This window comes from Saccostrea echinata, unplaced genomic scaffold, assembly GCF_033153115.1.
Source record: "Saccostrea echinata isolate AGI-Se365-2 ecotype Australia unplaced genomic scaffold, CSIRO_AGI_Sech_v1 ptg000023l, whole genome shotgun sequence".
Taxonomy (NCBI): domain Eukaryota; kingdom Metazoa; phylum Mollusca; class Bivalvia; order Ostreida; family Ostreidae; genus Saccostrea; species Saccostrea echinata.
Genome location: NW_026889772.1, coordinates 1,787,176 through 1,805,000, shown reverse-complemented (window position 1 = coordinate 1,805,000; position 17,825 = coordinate 1,787,176). Strand labels below are relative to the sequence as shown.

General features: G+C 34.4%; 1 protein-coding gene across 3 annotated transcripts in view; it reads right to left on the bottom strand.

Moving 5' to 3' along the window:
* LOC133191060 (uncharacterized) overlaps positions 1-17,825 on the bottom strand; it is a 103,723-nt gene that overhangs the window by 34,460 nt on the left and 51,438 nt on the right. For all 3 annotated transcript variants that reach the window (XM_061326740.1, XM_061326737.1, XM_061326739.1), the window contains 6 exons: positions 16,840-17,011; positions 16,472-16,526; positions 16,094-16,245; positions 14,956-15,095; positions 14,651-14,790; positions 11,491-11,686 (listed from right to left, as the gene is read on the bottom strand). In XM_061326740.1, coding sequence (XP_061182724.1) covers positions 11,491-11,686; positions 14,651-14,790; positions 14,956-15,095; positions 16,094-16,245; positions 16,472-16,526; positions 16,840-17,011 — 855 coding nt within the window. The remainder of the gene's footprint in view (positions 1-11,490; positions 11,687-14,650; positions 14,791-14,955; positions 15,096-16,093; positions 16,246-16,471; positions 16,527-16,839; positions 17,012-17,825) is intronic.

Genomic DNA, 17,825 nt, shown 5'->3' with positions numbered 1-17,825 from the left:
AATGTCACATGCCAAACTCCAGTTAGAGAAATAACTGATTTGCAATTTTGGGGGGAAATTCTTAAACAAGAGGCCCAAGGGCCTTAATGGTCACCTGAGTATAATACAACAATTTAGAGGATCCATAGAGTATAAAATGAACTGAAAGGTGAAGCTTTGTTGCCCAAAAGCAAGAAAAATAGGGTGATCAGGATCAACAAAATAATTAATCTAGTATTCATTGACAGTTTATAAATTAGGTTCTAATCTGTTCCCCATTTATCACTTTCACTATACAGTATATTAAAAACCCATCAGTGCTTCTGTACTATTTTAATTTCTTGTTGAAATCTCTTACATTGGCCTCTCTTGGTCTTTGATGAACATTTAATAAGACAAGTTATTTTTGTTCCATTTTTATTTATCTATTACTTACAAGTCTACCTGATCATTAAAACTATGAAAATACTTTTTGTATTATAAAAATTCTTGCATAATTCTCTTATTCTATTAACCTTTCAAGTACATTGTTGCCAGGGGCAGAGAAGATTTTCAGAGAAAAAATTCACCTTCACTATAGGATCTATATAGTCCCACCCTATAACCAGAACCCCTGTCCATGGGGCCATGAATTTCAAAATATTGGAAGAGGCACCATTGCTTATCATAACAATGTACTTTGTTTGTTTCAAAAATACCCAGGAGCAGAGAAGAAAATTTTTAAAGCATTAATGCATTTTCACTACATAATAAATAGAGCCCGGCCCTAACATCAGAACGCCTGAGCCAGGGGTCATGAAAATCCCTATTTTGGAAGAGTCACCCATGCTTATCATAACTATGTATTCAATTTGTTTCAATAATACCCAGGAGTAGAGAAGAAGATTTTCAAAGTAATAATGCACTTTCACTATATGATCTATATAACCCCCCCTCCTCCTAGCACAAGAACCCCTGACCCTGGGGCCATGAATTTCACAATTTTGGTAGAGTCACCCTTGCTTATCATAACTATGTATTTAATTTGTTTCAATAATACCCAGGAGTAGAGAAGAAGATTTTCAAAGAAATAATGCACTTTCACTATATGATCTGTATAGCCCCGCCCCAGCACCAGAACCCCTGACCCTGGGGCCATGAATTTCACAATTTTGGTAGAGTCACTCTTGCTTATCATAACTATGTATTTAATTTGTTTCAATAATACCCAGGAGTAGAGAAGAAGATTTTCAAAGAAAAATTCACCTTCACTATAGGATCTATATAGCCCCACCCTATAACCAGAACCCCTGTCCATGGGGCCATGAATTTCAAAATATTGGAAGAGGCACCATTGCTTATCATAACAATGTACTTTGTTTGTTTCAAAAATACCCAGGAGCAGAGAAGAAAATTTTTAAAGCATTAATGCATTTTCACTACATAATAAATAGAGCCCGGCCCTAACATCAGAACGCCTGAGCCAGGGGTCATGAAAATCCCTATTTTGGAAGAGTCACCCATGCTTATCATAACTATGTATTCAATTTGTTTCAATAATACCCAGGAGTAGAGAAGAAGATTTTCAAAGTAATAATGCACTTTCACTATATGATCTATATAGCCCCCCCTCCTCCTAGCACAAGAACCCCTGACCCTGGGGCCATGAATTTCACAATTTTGGTAGAGTCACCCTTGCTTATCATAACTATGTATTCAATTTGTTTCAATAATACCCAGGAGTAGAGAAGAAGATTTTCAAAGAAATAATGCACTTTCACTATATGATCTATATAGCCCCGCCCTAGCACCAGAACCCCTGACCCTGGGGCCATGAATTTCACAAATTTGGTAGAGTCACCCTTGCTTATCATAACTATGTATTCAATTTGTCACAATAATACCCAGGAGTAGAGAAGAAGATTTTCAAGGTAATAATGCACTTTCACTAAATGATCTATGTAGCCCCCCCCCTCCTCCTAGCACAAGAACCCCTGACCCTGGAGCCATGAATTTCACAATTTTGGTAGAGTCACTCTTGCTTATCATAACTATGTATTTAATTTGTTTCAATAATACCCAGGAGTAGAGAAGAAGATTTTCAAAGAAATAATGCACTTTCACTATATGATCTATATAGCCCCACCCTAGCACCAGAACCCCTGACCCTGGGGCCATGAATTTCACAATTTTGGTAGAGGGCTCAATGCTTATTACAATCATGCCAACAGTTTGACTGCTTGATGTCCAGGAGTAAAGAAGAAGATTTTTAAAGATTGCATTAATTTTGGTGGTTTTAGCCCCACCCCTCAGGCCCCAGGGGAGCAGGGACCATGATATTCACAAATTTTGTTCCCCTTCACACATAGATGCCATATGCTAAAATTGGCTGAAATTGATTCAGCGGTTTCAGAGAAGAAGCTGAAAATGTTCAAATGTTGACGCACGACGGATGACGACGGACGAAAACAGATAGCAATAGGTCACCTGAGTGACTCAGGTGACCTAAAAAAACGAATAAAAAGAGGCCCATGGGCCTTATAGGTCACCTGAGTATCATGTAACAACTTTCCAACAATTGAATTTGATTCATGTTTTAAACAGAGGCCATGAAATTAACAATTTTGAAAGAGGCACCATTGCTCATCGCAAGTATAAAATTAGCATGCTTAGTTTGATTACTAAATACCCAGAGGCAGAGCAGAGGAAAAAAAAAGAAAATGCATTTCCACTAGACAATCAGTAGTGCCCCACCCGACAGGAGCCCCTGACCCTGGGGCCACACATTTCACCATTTACAATTTTGGAAAAGGCAGTCTTGTTCATCATTAATGTTTGATTAAAACCAAGGAGCAGATTTCAAAGCAATAATTCATTTTCAGTACATAATCATTAGAGACCCTCCCCCATGGTACCCCTGACCACGGGGCCTTGAAATTCACAATTCTGGCAAACCCCACAATGTCAAGGTTTTATGATTTCGGAACTTCACACAAACCCTTGACATAAGTCGTTAATTAAAAGTTGAGTTAGAAAGCTACTATTCAGAAAAACAGCTTTTATTGTAGGTAAGTTTTGTAAGGCCAACATTTTTTTATATTCTGTTTTACGGGAGCGCCGACCCTAATTTGGGCTAAAATGAAATAAAAATAAAAGTCCCCAATTCAAGTTTTATTTTTCCCGCCGATAGTTTATTTATAGTCACTGAAAAGATAAAAGAAATGTATATAACCTTTTTACAAGCCTTTCAAAATGCGATTTGTCATTGGCTGAGGTAAATAGATTCATCCAATCACAGTATTCGAGGCGTGAATAGTCACTGCACAGCATAGCGCCAAAATGTCAGAATCGGAGGGTTTCACGTGTTTTTGAATAGTCAGTTTAAAAAGTGACGTGTCAATGTTTTATATTAGAAAAAGTATAAATTTTAATGAAAGATTGAATGAAATAGACGAAACAGTAATCTTGATCAAATGTCATGCGGAGGGCCACGTGGAAATCGAGGTTCTGTCAACCGCTTGTTTTGAAAAGTTTTGAGTACGTATTATCTTTGACAATTGCTTCAATACATCGAAATACGTCTTGAAGATTTTTTTTAAACTTAATTTTAAGACAAACATGTTTTCTTTTACAAGTAACGACAGAACACTAGAACACTGTAGAACTGGTAGAAAGTGGCGTGACTGAGGAAATTCGAGTCACAACTTTCACTCGTTTTATGACAAATATTGGAATTCAGAATTACCTACGAAAATATATCGGTATATATGCTTGATTAATACAAGACATTATTTCCTTTTTTATCGCTTTATGGAATTTTGCGTGCTATGTAACAAATTAATGTACATTGATTGATCAGCGTATTCATATCAGCTGATGTAGTGTATATGTATTTATAGCTCTTGTTTAGTAAAACAACTTTTTTTACCATTAGGGAAAAGTATTGTTGTAAATGATACGCCCTTACAAATATTATTTCAGTTCAAGACCTGGTTTCTTTTTTCATTCAAATGTTGTGGATTAGAACCATTTTCAACAATTAAATTTTTAAATTCTGCAGTAAACAGAATATTGTCAGGTGTATTTTACATGTGTATACTATGGGAAAGATGTGTATTTTCTACAATTATGTTGAAAGTTAGCATGCTCAGAAAGAAAAATATAAGGATAAAAAGATATCATATATACTAAAGATTGAGGAAGTTTGAATATGTTTTCAATAGAGATATTGTGGTACGTTTTTTCCACCTACGTATATATTAATTGGAAGTACATTGAAAAAAAATATTATACAACTTTTCTTTTTATCATGTCTCATGTGCACTTCTGTGAATTAATTTATTTTAGCTGATCCATTGAATGTCTTACTGTATTTTCTCCATAACTTTTCCATAACTAGTCCAATATCCTCAGATCTTGTAATTTGCTGAATACCGAAAAATAAAAGATTCTGAAAAGTTTATGAGGGGTGTGACATAAGTCCTATAGGTTTACTGTGGTGACAATATGATATTTGACAACTGAGAGAAGGCTATAGTTTTGTATGTTTGATTTGCATTAATGTTAGAAACTGCAAGCTTTATACTATAAATGCACCCCTGCCCCAAATATCTAAGAGAAAGTTAAATTTAAAATAGTTCATTGATCCATTAACAGTACCAATTCTATGTTTTGTGTACATAAGTTTTTCAAATAACACTGTTTTTCTAACAAATTAAGGTCATACAAAAAAAATTCCAACCTTAAAAATAAAAAATTTTATTGCATTTTTTCATTTTATTTTTATTTTCTGACCGACTGCTTAAATTTCGAGCTTTTATTTTTATTTTTATTTCAAACCCCCGACTCAAATTTTTGAAAAAAATTCCCGTAAAACAGAAAAGAAAAAAATGTTGGCCTAAATGAATATGACTCGTCTTTAAAGTGGAAAGTGTCAATTTGTAGAATTTGTGACTAGTTACTTCAAATGAAACATGGGGGATTCATTTTCCTTACAATCATAAAAGATATGCTCTGGAGTTGGGCAATTTGATAACGATGGAATTGAAAAATATATTCTCATTGGTTAGTTTATAATTACCCATTATGTCATGTGTAACCACAAGCCAAACTTTTAAATAACGACTTATGTCAAGGGTTTGTGTGGAGTTCCGAAATCACAAAACCTTGACATTGTGAGGATGCAATTCTGGAAGAAGCACCCTTATCATACTTAGATCATCGACATAAGACTCAGGAGTAGAGAGGAAGATTTTCAAAGAATTAATGGATTTTCACTATAGAATTAATAGTACCCCTCCCTTACACCAGAGCCCCTGACCCACGGGCCATGAATTCACAATTTTGGAAGAGGCACCCTTCCTCGTCATAACTATGTAATAGTTCTTTGGTTTAGTACTCAGGAGCAGAGGAAAAGATTTTCAAAGAATTAATGCATTTTCTCTAGACTAAGTATATATTAATCATTACACCCCCACCCTAGCACCAGAACCACTGACCCAGGGGCCATAAAATTCAATATTGTACATAGTTCTTCGACTTTTATCCAGGAACAGAGGAGAAGATTTTCAAAGAATTAATGCATTTTCACTATATAATCAAAAGACCCCCACCTTAACATCAGAACCCCTGATCCAGGGGCCATGAAATTCACAATTTTAGAAGAGGCATCCTTCCTCATCATAGTTATGTACATAGTTCATCGGCTTTATACCCAGGAGCAGAGAAGATTTTCAAAGAAATAATGCATTTTCACTATATAATCAATAGAACCCTGCCCTAACATCAGAACCCCTGACCCTGCGGTCATGAAATTCACAATTTTGGAAGAGGCACTCTTCCTCATCACAACTACAATGTATGCATCAAGTTTGTTTGTTTAATACCATGGAGCAGATAAGATTTTCAAAAAAATAATGCACTTTCACTGTATGATGATCTATATAGCCCCGCCCTAGCACCAGAACCCCTGACCCTGGGGCTATGAATTTCATAATTTCAGTAGAGGACTCAATGTTTATTACAATTATGCCAACAGTTTTGCTGCTTAATGTCCAGGAGTAAAGAAGATTTTTAAGGATATCCAATCCTCAGCCAGGAAGGATAACTCTTAAATTTATTATTTTATTTAAAAAGTCTAAAAATGAAGTCTGAAATTGAGATCTTTTTTGTGCAACAATTTTCATTTTATGCATCTCAATATGATTCAAGATTCTTTGAAGTCTTAGAAACGGTCTTGTAAAAAGTTGACATTTGTACCCCATAAAACAAAAAAATGAATTCATTTGCAGAAAAATTGAATTCCCTATTGTCTAACATTAGATACCCCAGCTTATTAGCATGATATGAAATTAGATGTGATATGTGATGCCTAGCAATGATAGCACAAGCTTTTTACACTATGTATTATATGACAACTGAAGTAAAAAGAAGAACTAAAATACTTTATAAGCATAAAAAAGATGCAATTTTCTCCAAATGCCTGGATACCTATATTTTTTTTAATCCTACTATATTTGTTGATCAATTTTCAATTAGAAAATACATAACTGGTGTTTTTATTCACATTTCCTGAAAATATATTTGAGATTTGATAATTTTCCCTATATAAATGATTAACTATAATAATAAACTTCGAAGAAATTCCATGGGTAAATTCACATTACTATGTGAAATCGGAATCATTTTTGTGAGCATTTTCAATTACCGTATATACTCACCTATAAGTCGGTTTTTTGGGAGTAAAAATTTGGACCAAAACTCTATGTCCGACTTATAGGCGAGTCATAAAAGATTATTTTTCTGGAAGTTGAAATGTAATATTTTATAAACATTTCCCGGATGATTATCTTTGAGCAAAGTCAGGATACATTATATCATTTATTTATTCTAAGATTATGCATAAACACATGATAAAGTACAAGTATCACATATTTTAATAACTTTTTTTTTTTATCTTAAGAGTGCATTACTTATTTTGTTGACGATTTAAAATTACATATCAGTGTCATTTCTTAAAATATTAATTGAAACCTGGTTTAAAAATCAGAGCAGTGATTTGAAATTGTCAACCGATCCTAACAAAAAGTTGCACCGACTTATATGCGGGTCAATGGCAAATCCCTCCAAAATAACCTCAAAAAATACAACCGACTTAGATCATTCAGGTTTAAGAAGATGCAGAATGATCAAATCTACAGCTTTGTTTCCAGCCAATCAAAAACAAAAGTCCAAAAACTGATGATAAATATTTAACATAATTTCAGAAAAGCTGAAAATGTAAAAAAAAAAGTGTGTTAATTGTCACAGAAGAAAGATGTTTTAAAAAGTGAATATAAAACATCATCTATTCTAAAGTGTCCCACAGTGACCTAAAGAAATTTATCAAATATCATTTACAATGCTCAAAATAATTATATATTTAGTCCATAAATACGAGGGGTGATCAAAAAGTCCGCGAACTATCTCTATATTTACAAAACCACAATTCAGATCAGAATGAAATTTGGCACACATATAGTCATACACATGTTCTATAAATGACAGATGTTAAATAATGTTTTGCTCTGCGTTTGTGACGTCACAATGTGAAAATGACGTCAATATGTAAGTCACTTGTGACAAAAAATGGTTGACTCAGTCGTACTCGAGCAACGAACGGCTGTAAAGTTTAATGTATATCTTGGAAATTCCTTAGCAGTAGAATATGATAAAAAATTGTACAAGGTTTATGAAGACAAAAGACTTACCAGAAGTTCAATCATTAATTGGATTGATTGTTGAAGAGAAGGTAGGGAGATGGTTAAAAATGATGTTTGTTCTGTTGCCCAGCGAAAGCATGTGTCCTTAGTTGAGCAATTTGTTGTTAAACATCATCAAGTTACAATTAGAAAAATGATTGAATACCTTAACAATAATATAATTATTAAATCCTTAAAATATCGTTTACTTTAGATTTTAAACATATGAGATATGATAATAAGAGGCCCAAGGGCCTTAACGGTCACCTGAGTATAAAACAACAATCCATAGAGTATAAATTGAAAGCTGCAAAAAACAAACCCAGGTTATACAATATATATTAATTTTTTATCCAATCAAATGATGCGTTACAACCAAAATTAAATTATATTAAAATGACTTATCATGGTTTTGTTGTTTTTGAGAAGATTTTTAAATGATCTTTCCTATATATTCCTAAATAAAACTTTGATCACCTGTTGTGCCCCCTCCCTACCCCAGGGGGTCAAGATTTGAACAAATATGAATTAACATTACCCAAAGATGCTTCCATATAAATAAGATAAATCATGGCTTTGCTATTCTTGAGAAGAAGATTGTTAAAGTTTTTTCATATGTATTCATGTATAAATCTTTGATCGTCCATTGTGGCCCCACTCTATCCCCAGAGTCATGATTTGAACAAACTTGAATCTATACTATATCTGAGGATGCTTCCATGTAAATATAACCAATCATGGCTTTGCTATTTTTGAGAAAAGAATTTTTTAAAGATTTTTCCTGTGTATTCCAATGTAAAATTTTCATTGTCAATTGTGGCCCCACCCTACCCCCGGGGATCACGATTTAAACAAACTTGAATCTACACTACCTAAAGATGTTTCCACATAAGTTTCATCTTTCTTGGCCCAGTGGTTCTGCAGGAGAAGTTTTTTCCAATGTATTCCCATGTAAAATTTTGATCATTCATTATGGCCTCCCCCTTCCCCAGGGGGTCATGATTTGAACAAATTTGAATCTACACTACCTGAGGATGTTTGCACACAAGTTTCATCTTTCTTGGCCCAGTGGTTCTGGAGAAGAAGATTTTTAAAGATTTTTCCTATGTATTCCTATGTAAAACTTTGATCGTCCATTGTGGCCTCACCCTAACCCCAGGTGTCATGATTTGATCAAAATTGAATCTACACTACCTGAGGATTTTTGCACATAAGTTTCATCTTTCTTGGCCCAGTGGTTCTGGAGAGGAAGATTTTTAAAGATTTTTCCTATGTATTCCTATGTAAAACTTTCATCGTCCATTGTGGCCCCACCCTACCCCAGGGGGTCATGATTTGAAGAAACTTGAATCTACACTATCTGAGGATTTTTCCATACAAGTTTCATCTTTCTTGGCCCAGTGGTTCTTGAGAAGAAGATTTTTAAAAGATGCCACTAATTTTTCACTAATTCTTAATTATCTCCCCTCGGAAAAAGGATTGGCCCTTCATTTGAATAAACTTGAATCACCATTAGCCAAAGATACTTTGTGGCAAGTTTGGTTGAAATTGGCCCAGTGGTTCTTGAGAGGAAGTCGAAAATGTGAAAAAGTTTACGCACGACGACGCACAAAACCAGATAGCAATAGGTCACCTGAGTGACTCAGGTGACCTAAAAAGAAGGCGCCATTACTTTATCCACATTGGATAGATGACGCTCACAAGACAGAGGACTCGGGTTGTGATGGGTCACCATACTAATTTTGGGAAGGGATATCCTTATCCACCCATCCTATTTGGCCATTTCTGACAGATGGACTGTTTTTGTTATAAAAAATAACTTGCATGGTAAGAAATATAAGACTCGGAAAAAACTTTTAGCTTCTGTGAACAGACTGCTACGGAGCATGTCATGTGACTGTCTGGATCACGTGATTCGCGAACGGGCAGAACAGTGGCAGATGTGCAATAAAATCAGAGAGGACTACAGTAAGTTTTGGGGTATATGTCGATGGGGTGTATAGGTCGAAAGGCTCATTTTCAGCCGTAATTTTTTTAAAATCCCTAGATAGGACGAATTCGGAAGATAGGACGAGGCTTTGTTTATCGATTTCTAGAGATTCTTACGTAGATACTACGTATCAGAACATGTAAACCTCTTTAACTTAGCCTGTGATATTAACATACTGAAAAAATAAACTAGTATTTTTATGAGTATAGTATTTTAATAGTGTTTTATACAAAAGTAGTTAAAACTTCCTTGAATTGTGATATAACGTATTTTCTCCAACTTGCCTGTTCAATGCCGTCGTAGTTTGACTCTGTCGTTAAACACATAAATACGGTAGTATAAAACAGCTATAATTAGGGAAATACCCGAAATTAAACAATAATCATTTCCATTTTAGAACATTGTCGACACATTCTTTTATTCAGATATTATTTACTGGGGTAAAAAATTAACTTCGATGACCGCCATTTATATATTTTCTTGTCCAGGGATTTGCTAAAACACGCAAATGACTATTACATGTAACAGTGAGCAAAGGAAATTAATCATATTAACATGCTATAATTTTGCACGAGATATTGTTGTAAAAAATAAATTTAATTGAGAGTACATTCGCAATTTAACAGTCATCAAGAATTTCACAGTTTTGTTTGTTCAATGATGTATAGCACTAATACCCCTGTAACGGCACGTGGATCTGTTAATCATGCCCTGCAGGTGTTTTAACCAACACAGGTGTTAACACCTTTGTGTACACAGTGTATATTCCTTTATCTGTCAGACAATTAAAATTGTATTAGAAGCCAATCTTTGTATAATTCAGTGTACCCCTTGGGTACGAGGAAGCTTTCAATTCTATCATTTAAAAAAATATTTATTTTGTAAAACAAAAACAAAAAAAACTGTGAATAAAAAATAACGTATCGTAAATAAATGAATTTATAACTTCCAAAAACTTATAATAGTATGTTCCAGATAAGTTCGTTTTATTATAATTAATTAAGATATAAAACAAAATAGTTATTACTAGCGGTATATTTGGTAGATAAATTTAGGAATTTACTGGCAACAATTTACTTCACGCATTTTACATTTAAATAAATATCACAAGACAATGAACAAATATTTAGGCATACTATTTCAATTAATCGTTACAAATAAATGGTAAAAAAGATTACAATTGCGATTGTGATAACTCTTCCGTAGTTTAAATTTTGATACGGCTGCGGTTTTCTTTTTAGTAAACGATTGCGACTTCCAACTTCACAAGATGGACACAGCATGTTGTAAATATACTCTGAGACATTAATTACTAGATGATATACAGGTAATAAGTTTTTTTTGTACATTGACGGATATTTAATGGAACTTATTTCGTAAGAAATCATTGGAATAAATATTAAATTCTTTATTGTTTATTATTTTTTTCTTGGTAAAATAATTTTTAAAAATACGAACGGATTTGCTTTAAAATTGACATAAATTTTACTGATTTGGAGGCATTTTTTGTAAACTTGAGCCTTAGATAGGTCAATTCGTTAAATAGGACGACCCCAGCGGTTCTGAGAAAAAAAGTATCATCTTATCTTCCAAAACTTACGGTACTTTAAAAAATAATAAACACTGAAACCTCATTTTATTTCTTTTAAGGAAGTAATTCTATTAGTTCGCGAACTTTTTGATCACCCCTCGTACATTAATGAAAACTTGTCACCTTATATCAATATACCCTAAGACTATAGCATGTTCAACATCATATATTTACAGCACTGAATTAACATATTAGAATTGTGTGGGACTCACTGCATCACATGGAGCACTGTGTTGACACTGGGGGCAGGTCTTAGTACAACCAGGGCCATAAAACCCCACAGGACAGGAGTGTTCACACCTAGGTCCGACGAATCCATCTTTACACGTACAGAAACCATAGGCAACATCACAAGTGGAAGTCTGGTTCATATAACACTGACAGCGAGACTGGCAGTTCTTACCATAGCTATAAATAGATTACATAGGTTCATATAACACTGACAGCCTGACTGGCAGTTCTTACCATAGCTATAAATAGATTACATAGGTTCATATAACACTGACAGCGAGACTGGCAGTTCTTACCATAGCTATAAATAGATTACATATAGGTTCAAATAAAACTGACAGCGAGACTGGCAGTTCTTACCGTAGCTATAAATAGATTACATATAGGTTCATATAACACTGACAGCGGGACTGGCAGTTCTTACCCTAAATAAATGTATACACTTTTTACAGTAGCTTTAAATAGATTACATAATTTGTACCATAACTATAAATAGATTATGCAGTTTTATATAACCAGTTTATAGATTGACATTAGGTTTCAAGCAATAAGGTTATCTTACTGCAGTAACTGTTAATAATACACTCAAACCTCGTGCGTTATCTCAAACTCAATGGAACCAAGAAATAAAACAAATTAAAATATAAAATACATAAGGAACAAGTGATTAGGACTTTCAAATCCTTCCACATATCCATGGTATTTCAGATATTAGTGTTTAAAATATCACAGTTCAACTGTATATCAAATAGACTTACACAGCAAGGTAAATAATTATAAGATATTAAAATACTGCAGAATCATCATTGGGGGGGGGGGGGGGGGGAGACCAATTATTTAGTTATTTCATGGATCACTCAGTCTATGAATTCAGATCCCAATAATAGATAACTGTCAACATATGGGTTCATTGCATCTAAAAACAGTTATAGCAAAGTACAGCAGCTTTGCCTCTGTCAATACTGAAATTTTCAAGTGAATATGAAAACATAATCACCACCAAAAGAGTCCATAATTGTATTTAATCCATAATAAACCCTCTATTCTTAATGGACATCCTTTCCTTCAACTTTGACTACCAAATATGTACAGGAGATAATCTGTAATAAACTGTGGATCGACATGGAACCGGTCCTTCGGATGAGACCATATAAACCGAGGTCCTGTGTCACAGTAGGTGTTGACACAAAAAAGATCCCTCACTCCTCAATGGCCCTGAGTGCTGAATATAGGTACAAATTTGCAGTCCTCCACAGGCAATTGGTGGCATCTTCATATGAGTGAAAAATTTCTCGAGAGGGACATTAAACAACAAACAATCAAATGAGGATTTTTTAAGTATTTCTCTGGGATCCCCCAAAACTTTGCTTTATACATAAATTTGCTATAGCCGTGTTTGAACTCAATGAATTTTATTGTTCTGTATTAATGAGTTGCCCCCAGAAATTTTGTTTCCACAAACCAGTAAGCTACTTTGCCCATGAAACAAAGACCCTATAGAATTAAAATGATTCCATAGTGTACTGTATGTGTACATAATTAACGTATTCAAAATTTAGCGCAATCACCGGGTATGGAGTGATTGGCGTAGTCATGAATTAGCACTACACATGTAGCGCTAAAAAATAAAAATAAAAAAGTTGTACTTACTGTCTTTGAGTTAAAGTAAAATTTTAATATCTTACTCTAAATAATTATTAAACATCGTATTAGATTATTGCTGTTCAATTATCGTGTCAACCTGGCTGAAAATGAGCCTTAAGGTATTTATTGTGCGGTCGTATTTTTATTATTGAGCATTTAATTACCATTTACTATTAATTAAAAACAATTAACTTAAGATTTTCTAATTCAGGAGGATCAATTATGTGTAATTATATATGTTAGAATAGCATTGTGTAACTAATACCGTACATACATGACGTATATACATTGTCGAGGTTCACATATAGAGTATGCGGGTCGACATGGTTGAACTGAATGGTCCAAGTGACAAATGCCAATACTAGGGGTGCAACGATACACTAACCTCACGATACGATACGTATCACGGTATTCAGTTCACGATACGATACGTATCACGATACATGGCAAGGTTAAAAAAGTCCTTCAAGTTTGTATCATATTTTTTTTAAAACGTGACAGGGTTATATAAAATGTTCATATTTTTAAATAATAATTAAAATAAAATTTTGTTAACTTGAATTGGATTGTTAGGTAGATCTTTGAGTTTTGACAATTTTCTAAACCAATGATGAACATTACAGGGAACTACGGGGACCTTTCCTAATAATCTTCCTTTTAAATTGGAATGAAAAAGGAAGACATTCATTCTTTTATTCATTTTATTTACGTAGAAAACCAGTTGTCATATTTTTCGTGTTTTAGTCAACAGGTCGGTGAATTTTCATCGAATTACACACGTGATGAAATATCGTGTATTACCAAAGAATATGTTTAGATCTAAAGGGTTTATCATTTGTCTTAACATCTATAACTTATAATCACATTAAGTCCTTCTCCGTGTTAAAACTGAGGTCTGTATGATGCTGGAGATGAGTTTAACTTCCGTTAATGCGTTATCGGTGACCTCACGTTTTGCGCGGAAGCCATTTTGAAATTGTAAAAAAGGAAACAAAACGGACGATTCGGATAATTCTGGACCGATTGAACTGAACCGCAATATCAGTTTAGCGTATCGTGAATTGAACCGTGGAAAAATATACTGCAATATACCGTCAAACGGTTTATCATTGCACCCTTAGCCAATACACCATTTTAAATTAAAATTAAATTCAATTAAAAGTGAATTTGGAGAAAAATCATATAATACATAGATATATATTTACATACATTTATATATGCCTATTGCTTGGTGAAATAGATGACGACTAAATTGGGTTCGATGTTCAAGGCCTGATAAAATGGCAGATCGAAGCAAGTAATGAAAAACATCATATCGTATCCATTTATTAACGGTAATCATGATTTAGCGCATCGCTGCCTGCGCCAAAGCCGCTAAAATATGAAACCCGCTTTTTTAAGTACACATACAGTATGTTATCAATATCTCCTTTAGCATTGAAGAGATTAAATAGTTTAAAAATCTACTTAGCACAATAGATGTTGAAAAATACGTACGATCCTGATGAACAGAAAAACTCGCAATGTGCCCCAAAGTTTCCAGGAGGGCAGACACAGTTACCAGAGACCGGGTCACAGCCCTGGGGGCAGGGACAGGACTGACGACACCCATCTCCATACATCTGATAAGGACAGTCCTGCATCACAAATAAACACAGTGTTTAACCAGAATTTTGGATCAGAAAATTGTTCTATTGGAATATAGTGTCAAGAACTTTTTACATATTCTTAACTTTTCACATTTAGACTCTGTATTACTATTAGACCTATGAACATTTTACATTTGTCTCTTTTTAATTTACCTTTTGACATTTAGAACCTGTTCTTCCGGGTTTACATTCACACTGTCCCGTCACTGAGTTACATGGGGAACCATTACAGTCACATGACAGAGTACAGTCCACACCAAATGTGTAGGGGCTGCACTGCTCACCACACAATTCTGTTAATAATACAACAAAACAGTCACATGACAGAGTACAGTCCACACGAAACATGTAGGGGCTGCACTGCTCACCACAAAATTCTATTAATAATACAAAACAGTCACATGACAGAGTACAGTCTACATCAAATGAGTAGGGACTATACTGCTCACCACGCAATTCTGTCAACAATACAACAAAACAGTCACATGACAGAGTACAGTCCACACCAAATGTGTAGGGACTACACTGCTCACCACAAAATTCTGTCAATAATACAACAGAAAAGTCAAATGACAGAGTACAGTCCACACCAAACGTGTAGGGGCTGCCCTGCTCACCACACAATTCTGTCAATAATACAACAAAACAGTCACATGACAGAGTACAGTCCACACCAAATGTGTAGGGACTGCACTGCTCACCACACAATTCTGTCAATAATACAACAAAACAGTCACATGACAGAGTACAGTCCACACCAAATGTGTAGGGACTACACTGCTCACCACACAATTCTGTCAATAATACAACAAAACGGTCACATGACAGAGTACAGTCCACACCAAATGTGTAGGGACTACACTGCTCAATACACAATTCTGATAAAACAACAAAACAGTCACATGACAGAGTACAGTCCACACCAAACATGTAACACTGCTCAACACACAATTCTGATAAAACAACAAAATGTTTCTCAAACACCATACTTTTTAGAAAATCCTTTTGATGAAAGTTGAAAGTTAAGAGAAGAAATATAGATTAAACAATATTCTAATAGACAATGCCATGTTCAAAGAAGAATAAAATGAGCCTGTGAAACACAATGCAAATTGCAAAATTCTAGAACTAATGGTTTACTTTTATACATCTTAATAGACAAACCTTATTCTTAAACTTTAAAATTTTTTTTCTTCATGTATTACACTTTTAAGCTGAGCAGTTCCCATTCATCCCCCCATTCCTATACCCAGAATTCTGATCCTATGCTTAGAAATTTTGATCAACTGACCTGCTGTCCAGCCTGGTTGACAGTGACACACCCCCTGTACCGGGTCACAGTTTCCGTGCTCCGTACACCGACAATGCTCGGAACAGTTACGACCAAAAAAACCCTGAGGACATGGAAAATTACACATGGCTCCTGTAAATCCTGGCTTACATCTGTAGGGTAAAAGTACATGTACATACAAACATCAAATATTGTATTTTCTCATGCTTTGGAATAATCAAAACTGCATGCTTTGTAGTCAATAGTTTATACATGACATGTACATTGTATTTGTAAGCAAATTCCTTATCCTTGATTATTTGAAAAGATAATCAATGTACTTAGCTTACTAGTAATATTAAAGAGTATGATTTCAAATAACAAAATGTTCAAACTCACAAACAAACTCCTGATACAGGGTCACAGTCTGAGTGCCTGGTACAGTTACAAACTCCTGGAAGACAAGGTGTATATTAAGATTGTTTGGTACAGTTACAAACTCCTGGAAGACAATGTGTATATTAAGATTGTAATTAAGGGTAGCAGTTGAAAATTCCACAAACAAACACTTGGAATTTGAGACATGTTTTAATTAGACATCGCAGAGAAGCTTATTGAAGCAAATCAGTTTTTTTCTTTCAAAATTGATAAATTAATGAAATGTACAAGCATTTTTAAAATATAAATCTAAATTTTAAATAAAATTAATGCAACCAAAGAAAATGATTAAAACAGACTACAAATTTTGTTTTGTCTATTGACCTTACCTTGACAGTTTGTGCCAAATCTTCCCTTGGGACAAACATCCTGGCACTGGTTGCCTTGGTAACCAGGTTTACACTGACACGACCCAGTTATGGGGTTACAGGTCGCAGTGTTAGTCATGTTACATGTACAGTTTTGCTGACAGCTGTTACCATAGCTACCAGGGTCACATGACTGTAATACAGTGCGGACTCGTTATTACGGTGACGGTTTTATAAGATAGAACGCTTATTACGTTGTAAATTCAAAGCACAAAACCATTTCTTAACAAATCTATACAAAATAGAACCGTTTATTACGATGTCCTAAAATGCCGGGACTCGGTATTACGATGTAAAAATTCTGTCCAAAATTTTTTTTCACTCCGTGTTTATTCAGTGTTGATCGACGGTAGACACTTAAGGAGACGCTAAATAAACATTGAAACACCTGTGCTCTGACAGAGTGTTAACTTGCAGGTCCGTTAGGTGATTAGTGACGCTTGACTGCACACACCTTGACTGTTCTAGAGAGGTCAGCAGAACTGGAGACATCGTGTCAAAGCCATTGTTAAACAATTAAAGTTAAACTGTTTATTTATAAACGTAGTCTCTAGTTTATCCCTGTCTGTAAAGTTTATTTTATCTTTTATACTTTGGTTAATAAATAAAATTAATTTATTAAATAAAAGGTTACATTTAATCTTGTGTATGTATGTTAAACACGTATTGTGTAATTTTGTTTGCAATTAAATTGCGGTAATGGACAGCTTGGGTATCAAACATAATTTTGGCCAAATTTGAACTTCACTTACGTTTTAATAGCTTTGATTGTGGCTTGGACTACCTCACAGGTGTCAGCAGAAATACAAATCGATAATTGCTGAACTGCTAATTGAACTCTGTTCAGTAATTTAAAAAATTAAATTTATTTTGACATATAGCTTGTACGTTGTCAAATTCCATTCTTAAATATGCCAGTCACACTCTTTCATCAGTTGTTCACTGCT